Raw genomic sequence first — 13,235 nt, 5'->3', positions numbered from 1 at the left:
TGTGTGGTTACTGTTTCTACATGTTATTGATATGGTCTGTTATTGTGTGGTTACTGTTTCTACATGTTATTGATATGGTCTGTTATTGTGTGGTTACTGTTTCTACATGTTATTGATATGGTCTGTTATTATGTGGTTACTGTTTCTACATGTTATTGATATGGTCTGTTATTATGTGGTTACTGTTTCTACATGTTATTGATATGGCCTGTTATTGTGTGGTTACTGTTTCTACATGTTATTGATATGGCCTGTTATTATGTGGTTACTGTTTCTACATGTTATTGTGTGGTTACTGTTTCTACATGTTATTGATATGGCCTGTTATTATGTGGTTACTGTTTCAACATGTTATTGATATGGCCTGTTGTTGTGTGGTTACTGTTTCTACATGTTATTGATATGGCCTATTATTGTGTGGTTACTGTTTCTACATGTTATTGATATGGCCTGTTATTATGTGGTTACTGTTTCTACATGTTATTGTGTGGTTACTGTTTCTACATGTTATTGATATGGCCTGTTATTATGTGGTTACTGTTTCTACATGTTATTGATATGGTCTGTTACTGTGTGGTTACTGTTTCTACATGTTATTGATATGGCCTGTTATTGTGTGGTTACTGTTTCTACATGTTATTGATATGGCCTGTTATTATGTGGTTACTGTTTCTACATGTTATTGTGTGGTTACTGTTTCTACATGTTATTGATATGGTCTGTTATTGTGTGGTTACTGTTTCTACATGTTATTGATATGGCCTGTTAGTATGTGGTTACTGTTTCTACATGTTATTGATATGGCCTGTTATTGTGTGGTTACTGTTTCTACATGTTATTGATATGGCCTGTTATTGTGTGGTTACTGTTTCTACATGTTATTGTGTGGTTACTGTTTCTACATGTTATTGATATGGTCTGTTATTGTGTGCTTACTGTTTCTACATGTTATTGATATGGCCTGTTATTATGTGGTTACTGTTTCTACATGTTATTGATATGGCCTGTTATTGTGTAGTTACTGTTTCTACATGTTATTGATATGGCCTGTTGTTGTGTGGTTACTGTTTCTACATGTTATTGATATGGCCTGTTATTATGTGGTTACTGTTTCTACATGTTGTTTTGTGGTTACTGTTTCTACATATTGTTGTGTGGTTACTGTTTCTACATGTTATTGATATGGCCTGTTATTATGTGGTTACTGTTTCTACATGTTGTTGTGTGGTTACTGTTTCTACATGTTATTGATATGGCCTGTTATTGTGTAGTTACTGTTTCGACATGTTATTGTGTGGTTACTGTTTCTACATGTTATTGTGTGGTTACTGTTTCTACATGTTATTGATATGGCCTGTTATTGTGTGGATACTGTTTCTACATGTTATTGATATGGCCTGTTATTGTGTGGTTACTGTTTCTACATGTTATTGATATGGCCTGTTATTGTGTGGTTACTGTTTCTACATGTTATTGTGTGGTTACTGTTTCTACATGTTATTGATATGGTCTGTTATTATGTGGTTACGGTTTCTACATGTCATTGATATGGTCTGTTATTATGTGGTTACTGTTTCTACATGTTATTGTGTGGTTACTGTTTCTACATGTTATTGATATGGTCTGTTATTGTGTGGTTACTGTTTCTACATGTCATTGATATGGCCTGTTATTATGTGGTTACTGTTTCTACATGTTATTGTGTGGTTACTGTTTCTACATGTTATTGATATGGCCTGTTATTATGTGGTTACTGTTTCTACATGTTATTGATATGGCCTGTTATTATGTGGTTACTGTTTCTACATGTTATTGTGTGGTTACTGTTTCTACATGTTATTGATATGGCCTGTTATTATGTGGTTACTGTTTCTACATGTTATTAATATGGCCTGTTATTGTGTGGTTACTGTTTCTACATGTTATTGATATGGCCTGTTATTGTGTGGTTACTGTTTCTACATGTTATTGTGTGGTTACTGTTTCTACATGTTGTTATGTGGTTACTGTTTCTACATGTTATTGATATGGCCTGTTATTGTGTGGTTACTGTTTCTACATGTTATTGATATGGCCTGTTGTTGTGTGGTTACTGTTTCTACATGTTATTGATATGGCCTGTTATTGTGTGGTTACTGTTTCTACATGTTATTGATATGGCCTGTTATTGTGTGGTTACTGTTTCTACATGTTATTGTGTGGTTACTGTTTCTACATGTTATTGATATGGTCTGTTATTGTGTGGTTACTGTTTCTACATGTTATTGTGTGGTTACTGTTTCTAAATGTTATTGATATGGGCTGTTATTGTGTGGTTACTGTTTCTAAATGTTATTGATATGGTCTGTTGTTGTGTGGTTACTGTTTCTACATGTTATTGTGTGGTTACTGTTTCTACATGTTATTGATATGGTCTGTTGTTGTGTGGTTACTGTTTCTACATGTTATTGATATGGCCTGTTATTGTGTGGTTACTGTTTCTAAATGTTATTGATATGGCCTGTTATTGTGTGGTTACTGTTTCTAAATGTTATTGATATGGGCTGTTATTGTGTGGTTACTGTTTCTACATGTTATTGATATGGCCTGTTATTGTGTGGTTACTGTTTCTACATGTTATTGTGTGGTTACTGTTTCTACATGTTATTGATATGGTCTGTTATTGTGTGGTTACTGTTTCTACATGTTATTGATATGGCCTGTTAGTATGTGGTTACTGTTTCTACATGTTATTGATATGGCCTGTTATTGTGTGGTTACTGTTTCTACATGTTATTGTGTGGTTACTGTTTCTATATGTTATTGATATGGTCTGTTATTGTGTGCTTACTGTTTCTACATGTTATTGATATGGCCTGTTATTATGTGGTTACTGTTTCTACATGTTATTGATATGGCCTGTTATTGTGTAGTTACTGTTTCTACATGTTATTGATATGGCCTGTTATTGTGTAGTTACTGTTTCCACATGTTATTGATATGGCCTGTTGTTGTGTGGTTACTGTTTCTACATGTTATTGATATGGCCTGTTATTATGTGGTTACTGTTTCTACATGTTGTTGTGTGGTTACTGTTTCTACATATTGTTGTGTGGTTACTGTTTCTACATGTTATTGATATGGCCTGTTATTATGTGGTTACTGTTTCTACATGTTGTTGTGTGGTTACTGTTTCTACATGTTATTGATATGGCCTGTTATTGTGTAGTTACTGTTTTGACATGTTATTGTGTGGTTACTGTTTCTACATGTTATTGATATGGCCTGTTATTGTGTGGTTACTGTTTCTACATGTTATTGATATGGCCTGTTATTGTGTGGTTACTGTTTCTACATGTTATTGATATGGCCTGTTATTGTGTGGTTACTGTTTCTACATGTTATTGTGTGGTTACTGTTTCTACATGTTATTGATATGGTCTGTTATTATGTGGTTACGGTTTCTACATGTCATTGATATGGTCTGTTATTATGTGGTTACTGTTTCTACATGTTATTGTGTGGTTACTGTTTCTACATGTTATTGATATGGCCTGTTATTATGTGGTTACTGTTTCTACATGTTATTGATATGGCCTGTTATTGTGTGGTTACTGTTTCTATATTTTATTGATATGGCCTGTTATTGTGTGGTTACTGTTTCTACATGTTATTGTGTGGTTACTGTTTCTACATGTTGTTATGTGGTTACTGTTTCTACATGTTATTGATATGGCCTGTTATTGTGTGGTTACTGTTTCTACATGTTATTGATATGGCCTGTTGTTGTGTGGTTACTGTTTCTACATGTTATTGTGTGGTTACTGTTTCTAAATGTTATTGATATGGGCTGTTATTGTGTGGTTACTGTTTCTAAATGTTATTGATATGGTCTGTTGTTGTGTGGTTACTGTTTCTACATGTTATTGATATGGCCTGTTGTTGTGTGGTTACTGTTTCTACATGTTATTGATATGGTCTGTTGGTTTGTGGTTACTGTTTCTACATGTTATTGATATGGCCTGTTATTGTGTGGTTACTGTTTCTAAATGTTATTGATATGGCCTGTTATTGTGTGGTTACTGTTTCTAAATGTTATTGATATGGGCTGTTATTGTGTGGTTACTGTTTCTACATGTTATTGATATGGCCTGTTATTGTGTGGTTACTGTTTCTACATGTTAATGTGTGGTTACTGTTTCTACATGTTATTGATATGGTCTGTTATTGTGTGGTTACTGTTTCTACATGTTATTGATATGGCCTGTTATTGTGTGGTTACTGTTTCTACATGTTATTGATATGGCCTGTTATTATGTGGTTACTGTTTCTACATGTAATTGATATGGCCTAATGGACACCCATTCATGTCTGCAATCACCGTACACATCTGTTGTACTGGGCTGTAATGTATCACACATACACACAGCAATGTGTTGGGGCTCCCAAGTCTAAGGCACTGCATCTCAGTGCTAGATGCGTCACTACAGACCCTGGTTCGATTCCAGGCTATATCACAACCGGCCGTAAATGGGCGGCGCACAATTGGCCCTGAGTCGTCCGGGTTTGGCCAGGGTAGGTCGTCATTGTAAATAAGAATTTGTTCTTAACTCACTTGCCTAGTTAAATAAAGGTTAAATATAAAACAAAACACCAATGTTTTGGATGCAAATAAGAATCCAAGCTACACACATAATATATTTGGTTGCTGTCATTTCTATAGAATACAGTAACCAAATGACAGATTCATTACGAGAGAAGTCAGGATAGGACTAAGCCCAGACTGTTGTGGGTAACATACATAGGTCTAAAGCAGAGGACTGGTGCTGCAAGACTTTAGTAGTAACTTTAAATGACCTCTCAACGTGGCCATGTTGTGCCCTTAGGACCTGCACTGCCTTAGTCCGCTCCGTTGTGAGATCCAGTGATGCCCCGTCAGACCGAGGACCTTCCCCACAGTCCTGCCTCCTCAACTGGACACCGCTTTGCTGCCAGCCCCTAATCTCCTGGAGCCTCTGGAGCTTCTGAATCCTCAAACCCAAGGCAGAGGTTCCCATGAGGCCCCCCAGGAGAACTCAGCGTGACACCTCTGTATGGGGCCTCCAGCATATAAAGTAGGTCTGAATCCATCCGTGCCCTTCACACCATAAATATAGTCTCACACTGTCACGGTTGTCGTAGGATGAAGCGGACCAAAGTGCAGCGTGATTATCGTTCCACATATTTTATTATTAAACTGTGAAACTATGCAATACATACAAAATAACTAAAGAACAAAAACAACAAACCGTGACGCAGAGGTGAAACATACACTAACTCAAGAACAATCTCCCACAAACCCAGGTGGGAAAAACACCTACTTAAGTATGATCTCCAATTAGAGACAACGATGACCAGCTGCCTCTAATTGGAGATCATCCCAAACAAAACCCAACATAGAAATACAAAATCTAGAACATAACAACATAGAAAATGTAAACTAGAAGAAAAAAAACTGTCACGCCCTGACCTACTCTACCATAGAAAATAACAGCTTTCTATGGTCAGGACGTGACACACTCTGTTAAACCACTTTTTATAATACAATATGATAAATACTATAGATACAGTACCAGTCAAAGGTTTGGACACACCTACTCATTCCAGGATTTTTCTTTATTTTTTTACTATTTTCTACATTGTAGAATAATACTGAAGACATCAAAACTATGAAATAACACATATGGAATCATGTAGTAACCAAAAAAGGGTTAAACAAATCAAAATATATTTTATATTTGAGATTCTTCAAATAGCCACCCTTTGCCTTGATAACATTTTTGCACACTCTTGGCATTCTCTCAACAAGCTTCAATCCAGGTGCATTAATTGAAATGCACCTGGAATGCATTTCAATTAACCTCTTACATCTAGATGTTCCGCTAGCGGAATACCGCTCCAATATCCAATGATAGGGCGTGGCGCGAATTACAAACAAATTACAAACGTTCACAAAAAACATAACAATTATTTTAAGAATTATAGATACGAAACTCCTTTATGCAATCGCTATGTCAGATTTTAAAATAGCTTTTCGGTGAAAGCACATTTTGCAATATTCTGAGTAGATAGCCCGGCCATCATGGCTAGCTATTTTGACACCCACCAAGTTTGGCACTCACCAAACTCAGATTTACTATAAGAAAAATTGGATTACCTTTGCTGTTCTTCGTCAGAATGCACTCCCAGGACTTGTACTTTACACCCAATGTTGTTTTGGTTCCAAATAATCCATAGTTATATCCAAACAGCGGCGTTTTGTTCTTGCGTTCAAGACACTATCCGAAGGGTGACGCGCCGGCGCATATCGTGACAAAAAATTTCAAAATATTCCATTACCGTACTTCGAAGCATGTCAAACACTGTTTAAAATCAATTTTTATGCGATTTGTCTCGTAAAATAGCGATAATATTCCGACCAGGAGACGTTGTTTTCGTTCAAAGACTGAAAATGTAAAATGGACTCTTCAAGTGCACGCGTGCCCCCGTTTCATTGTTCTCAGATCGACCACTATCCAAATGCGCTACTGTTTTTCAGCCAGGGACTGCAGAGTCATCATTTCCCGTTCTGGCGCCTTCTGAGAGCCTATGGGAGCCTTAGAAAATGTCACGTTACAGCAGAGATCCTCTGTTTTCGATAAAGAGGCTATAGAAGGCCAAGAAATGGTCAGAGAGGGCACTTCCTGTATGCAATCTTCTCAGGTTTTGGCCTGCCATATGAGTTCTGTTATACTCACAGACACCATTCAAACAGTTTTAGAAACTTTAGGGTGTTTTCTATCCAAATCAAACAATTATATGCATATTCTAGTTTCTGGGCAGGAGTAATAACCAGATTAAATCGGGTACGTTTTTTTATCCGGCTGTGAAAATACTGCCCCCTATCCATAACAAGTTAAGCTACAGTCTCCTCTGAACAGTTGATGTTGAGACGTGTCTGTTACTTGAACTCTGTGAAGCATTTATTTGGGCTGCAATTTCTGAGGCTGGTAAGTCTAATGAACTTATCCTCTGCAGCAGAGGTAACTCTGGGTCTTCCATTCCTGTGGCGGTCCTCATGAGAGACAGTTTCATCATAGCGCTTGATGGTTTTGGCGACTGCACTTGAAGGATCTTTCAAAGTTCTTGAAATGTTCCGTATTGACTGACCTTCATGTCTTAAAGTAATGATGGACTGGCATTTCTCTTTGCTTATTTGCATTGTTCTAACCATAATATGGACTTGGTCTTTTACCAAATAGGGCTGTCTTCTGTATACCACCCCTACCTTGTCATAACACAACTGATTGGCTCAAATACATGAACCTCTTACATCTAGACGTTCCGCTAGCGGAACACCTGCTCCAATATCCAATGATGGGCGTGGCGCGAAATACAAACTCCTTTAAAATCCGAAAACTTCCATTTTTCAACAATATGACTATTTTACAGCATTTTAAAGACAAGACTCTCCTTTATCTAACCACACTGTCCGATTTCAAAAAGGCTTTACAGCGAAAGCAAAACATTAGATTATGTTAGGAGAGTACCCAGCCAGAAATAATCACACAGCCATTTTTCAAGCTAAAATATATGTCACAAAAACCAAAACCACAGCTAAATGCAGCACTAACCTTTGATGATCTTCATCAGATGACACTCCTAGGACATTATGTTATACAATACATGCATGTTTTGTTCAATCAAGTTCATATTTATATCAAAAAGCAGCTTTTTTACATTAGCATGTGACGTTCAGAACTAGCATACCCCCCGCTAACTTCCGGTGAATTTACTAAATTACTCTTGATAATCGTTTACAAAATACATAACAATTATTTAAAGAATTATAGATACAGAACTCCTTTATGCAATCGCGGTGTCAGATTTTAAAAAAGCTTTTCGGCAAAAGCACATTTTGCAATATTCTGAGTAGATAGCTCGCCATCACGGGCTAGCTAATTTGACACCCACCAAGTTTGGCGTTCACTAAACTCAGAATTACTATAAGAAAAATTGGATTACCTTTGCTGTTCTTCGTCAGAATGCACTCCCAGGACTTCTATTTCAACCACAAATGTTGTTTTGGTTCAAAATAATCCATAGTTATGTTCAAATATCCTCCGTTTTGTTCGTGCGTTCAGGTCCCTATCCGAACGGTGACGCGCAGACGCATGTCGTGACAAACAATGTCAAAATATTCCATTACTGTACTTAGAAGCATGTCAAACGCTGTTTAAAATAAATGTTTATGCTATTTTTCTCGTAAAATAGCGATAATATTCCAACCGGGCGACGTTGTTTTCGTTCAAAGGCTGAAAGAAAAACATGGCCACTTCTCGGGGCCACGTATCTCCTGTCTCTGAGCCACCAGCCTGACCACTCACAAACAGCGCTCCTGTACCTAGCCCAGAGACAGCAGAGATCTCATTCCACTTTCTGGCGCCTTCAGAGAGCCTATGGGAGCCTTAGAAATTGTCACGTTACAGCAGAGATCCTGTATTTTCGACAGAGATGCCACATAAGCACAAGAAATGGTCAGAGAGGGCACTTCCTGTATGGAATCTTCTCAGGTTTTGGCCTGCCATATGAGTTCTGTTCTACTCACAAACACCATTCAAACAGTTTTATAAACTTTAGAGTGTTTTCTATCCAAATCTACCAATTATATGCATATTCTCATTTCTGGAAAAGAGTAGTAACCAGTTTAAATCGGGTACGTTTTTTATCCGGACGTGAAAATACTGCCCCCTACCCTAGAGAGATTAACCAGCATGGCTACCACAGCATTCTGGAGCATTACGCCATCCCATCTGGTTTGGGCTTAGTGGGACTATCATTTGTTTTTCAACATGACAATGACCCAACACACCTCCAGGCTGTGTAAGGGCTATTTGACCAAGAAGGAGAGCGATGGAGTGCTGCATCAGATGACCTGGCCTCCACATTCCCCCGACCTCAACCAAATTGAGATGTTTTGGGATGAGTCGGACAGCAGAGTGAAGGAAAAGCAGCCAACAAGTGCTCAGCATATGTGGGAACTCCTTCAAGACTGTTGGAAAAGCATTCCAGGTGAAGCTAGTTGAGAGAATGCCAAGAGCGTGCAAAGCTGTCATCAAGGCAAAGGGTGGCTATTTGAAGGATCTCAAATATAAAATATATTTTGATTTGTTTAACCTGTTAGGGTATAGGGGGCAGTATTGAGAATTTTTTGAAAAAATATGTGCCCATTTTTAACTGCCTCCTACACCTACCCAGTAACTACAATATGCATATACTTATTATATATGGATAGAAAACACCCTAAAGTTTCAAAAACTGTTTGAATGGTGTCTGTGAGTATAACAGAACTCATTTGGCAGGCAAAACCCTGAGACAGATTCTGACAGGAAGTGGATACCTGATGTGTTGAATTGACTTTGAGCCTATGCCATTGAAAAAAAAGGGAAGGAGGAATATTCTGGCACTTCCTATTGCTTCCACAAGATGTCCCCAGCCTTTACAAAGTGTTTTGAGTGTTCTACAGTGAGATCTGACCGAATAAGAGCCATGGAACGTGATGGTCCATTAGACTCCTGGCGCGCGATTTGATGGTGGGTACTCTCATTCCGAAACGTTTTAAAAGAAAACCCAATGGTCCGCCTTGAATTTTATTCATGTTCTGGTTAAAAAAGGCCCTAATGATTTATGCGATACAACGTTTGACATGTTTGAACGAACGGAAATATATTTTTTCCGTTCTTGAAGTGAAGTGAAGTCCGGCTGGCTTAGATCATTAGTTTTTCGACATAAATGATGAGCTTTTTTGAACAAAACTACATTCGTTATGGACCTGGGACTCTTTGGAAGTGACATCTGATGAAGAGAATCAAAGGTAATGGATTATTTATATAGTATTTTCGATTTTAGATTCCTCCAACATGGCGGTTAGTCTGTATCGCGATGCGTATTTTTCTGGCGCAGTGCTCAGATTATTGCAAAGTGTGATTTCCCAGTAATGTTAATTTTAAATCTGACAAGTCCATTGCGTTCAAGAGATGTAAATCTATAATTCTTTGAATGACAATATAATATTTTAGCAATGTTTTCTAATATTAATTAATTATTTTGTTGTCATGACTTGACTGCCGGTATTGGAGGGAAACGATTTCCTGAACATCAACGCCATAGTAAAACACTGTTTTTAGATATAAATATGAACTTGATAGAACTAAAAATGCATGCATTGTCTAACATAATGTCCTAGGAGTGTCATCTGATGGAGATTGTAAAAGGTTAGTGCATAATTTTAGCTGATTGTATGGTTTTGGTGACGCATGTCTTTGAATCGACAATGCATTGCACACAGCTATTGTCAATGTACTCTCCTAACATAACCTAACTTTATGCTTTCCCCGTAAAACCTTTTTGAAATCGGTAAACGTGGTTAGATTAAGAAGATGTTTATCTTTCAAAGGCTGTAAGTTAGTTGTATGTTTGAGAAATTTGAATTTGTACATTTATTTGGTTTCAAATTTGCCGCTCTTGAAATGCACCTGCTGTTGATAGGGTGCGCCACGGGGGGCACGCTAACGTCCCAGGTAGCCTCAAGAAGTTAACACTCTTTTGGTTGCTACATGATTCCATATGTGTTATTTCATAGTGGTGATGCCTTAACTATTATTCTACAACGTAGAAAATAGTACAAATAAAGAAAAACCCTTGAATGAGTAGGTGTTCTAAAACTTTTGACTGGGAGTATAGATATCCCTAATATGACGACTGCTGCAAAAACAACATAGAAGCTTATCAGGTCCTGATCATCTTACTATGCTTCTTCACCCGAGGTTGACCCCCAATTGCTGATCAATCAGTTCTTTTTTCTCCAGGCTCCGCTTTGTGGACAACCTTGCTATGAATGACATGTATCCATCGTGATTTTCCCTGGACTTTTATTGCTGACCTCGTTATGAGCAAAACTTGATAAGGACTTTCCCATTTTGGCCCTAATGTCTCTGTTACATATTTTTGTTATCACCCACTGTCCTGGTACTACGTCATGCCCCCCCCCCCCCCCCCCCCTCGGGAGTTATTCCCCACGGCCTCTTTTACTTGTCTGTCTATGATTTCTCCTACTGCATTCGAAAATTATATTCAATAGTTAAGTATTGTGTCACTCATAAAATGTATGTCTGCTTTTCTCAAATCTAACGTGCCTGGTAGTGACATGGGTCGACCAGTGACGACCTCAAACAGACTCAACCCTGTGGTTTTGTTATGTGTTGCCCGTATACTACATAATACTGTAGGCAATGCATCCGGCCATGCTATCCCTTCTTGATGCATCTTTGAATGTTTCTCTTTCAAAACTCTATTTGTGCGTTCTACCTGTCCACTCAATTGAGGATGGTAAAGGGCAGTGTATGTTCAGAAGACGAACTACCTCCTGACACACTTTTCCTGTGTAATGCGTGCCTTGTTCGGGAATCTAATTGTTCCGGAAATACCTGGGAATGATTTCTGGAATCAGAATTTTAGCTGTGTGTTGTGCAGTTCCTTTCTTTAGTAGTGTAGGCTTCAACCCATTGTGAGAAACGATCAACAAACGACCAGCACATCTTCATGTCTTTTACATTTGGGCAGCGTGATGTAATCAAGCTGTAAATGTCTGATGGGTCCTGGTGGGGCAGGCGGTACGTCATGTCTGTATTTTCACTCGTCCCTTGGTGTTGTTTTCTATACAAATGTTGCAATTCGCCACGACAGCCTCAGCCTCTTTCCGCACACCAGGATTCCACCATTTGCCCATAAAATGATAAACTATCTTGTCCAAACCAATGTGTCTCAAATAGGGGATCTGTTTCACCAAGTAGGGAAGGAGTGCATTTGGCGCTACACATCTCTGGTTGTATTTTCACACACCTTCTTGATGGAGTTTGCACCCTGCAGTCATCCATTCCGAACACTTCATCTTTTGGTCCACTGTTTTTGTCATGCCCTGATCTGTTTCACCTGTCCTTGTGATTGTCTCCACCCCCTCCAGGTGTCGCTTATTTTCCCCAGTGTATTTATCCCTGTGTTTCCTGTTTCTCTGTGCTAGTTCGTCTTGTCTGTTTCCAATTCAACCAGCATTTTTCCCTTTCTCCTGCTTTTTTGCATTCTCCTTTTTCTAATCCTCCCGGTTTTGACCCTTGCCTGTTTCTGGACTTTGTACCCGCCTGCCTGACCATTCTGTCTGCCTTGACCACGAGCCTGTCTGCCACTCTGTACCTCCTGGACTCTGATCTGGTTTTAACCTTTTTGCTTGTCCACGATCATTCTCTTGCCTACTCCTTTTGGACTAGTAAACATTGTAAGACTCCAACCATCTGCCTCCTGTGTCTGCATTTGGGTCTCGCCTTGTGCCTTGATAGCTTTACATGTCTATAATGTGTTGTAAGGTATCCAAGGTGTATCTCCTAACCAGTTTAGGTGACAAAGGTGTTCTCTTGGCAGCCTCCTTGGCAGCTCTGTCAGCCAGGTCATTACCTTTACTCTCATCTGTAAAGATTTTCCCATGTGCTTTCACTTTCAAAATCGCAACTTGTCCAGGTAACTGGAGAGCATTCAGTAGAGCTCTCACCTCTGGTCCATTCTTCACAGAAGCTCCCAGTGATGTCATGAATCCTCTGTTTTTCCATATTTATTCAAAATCATGGGTAACGCCGAAAGCATACATCGAGTCTGTGTAGATTTGAGCTATTTTTCCTTCAGCCTGTTTACGTGCTTCTGTCAAAGGCACCAGGTCCGCCACCTGTGCGGATGTTCCTGCAGGTAACGTGCCTGTCACTATCACATTGTCCATTGTAGTAACTACCCAGCCTGCCCCCCCACCTCCATAATGTACAATGAAATCTATCTTTTGATATTGAATAATGTTTTCTCAGCAACCAATTTCTAAGTATGATTTTCCTACCGAATAATGAGGTGTGCTGCGATGCTGTAGCTACTTCAAAACATCTCAATGTCACCAGGTGCTGAAGATGCATCTAGAACGAGAGAGAGAACTATGTGATGTGACCTTCTCATCCTCCTCCTCCTCCTCCTCTCCTTCAGTTGACATGGAGAATGAAGACGGGACGTGTCTACTTGATGTTTTGTGGTGAGTGCTGCTGACAAGATCTTTCTGCAAAAAAAAAAAGGTTGCTGATAGAAATGAAATATGATATTAGTTTGATACTCAGAGATAATATGTTTAATCAGCCAGTCCTCTTCGAAGA

At 38.7% G+C, this 13,235-nt stretch overlaps 1 protein-coding gene across 2 annotated transcripts in view; it reads left to right on the top strand.

Moving 5' to 3' along the window:
* Nucleotides 1–13,235, top strand: part of si:ch211-168d23.3 (BRD4-interacting chromatin-remodeling complex-associated protein) — a 41,615-nt gene that overhangs the window by 1,264 nt on the left and 27,116 nt on the right. The window contains exons 2-3 of one of the 2 annotated variants that reach the window (XM_029712612.1): nt 4,866–5,093; nt 12,990–13,117. In XM_029712612.1, coding sequence (XP_029568472.1) covers nt 5,073–5,093; nt 12,990–13,117 — 149 coding nt within the window. In that variant the 5' untranslated portion in view covers nt 4,866–5,072. The remainder of the gene's footprint in view (nt 1–4,865; nt 5,094–12,989; nt 13,118–13,235) is intronic. The other variant, XM_029712613.1, reaches the window with a different exon arrangement.

The sequence above is a fragment of the Salmo trutta genome, chromosome 25 (assembly GCF_901001165.1).
Source record: "Salmo trutta chromosome 25, fSalTru1.1, whole genome shotgun sequence".
NCBI classification, from domain to species: Eukaryota; Metazoa; Chordata; class Actinopteri; order Salmoniformes; family Salmonidae; genus Salmo; species Salmo trutta.
This window is presented reverse-complemented; position numbering and strand designations above follow the sequence as displayed.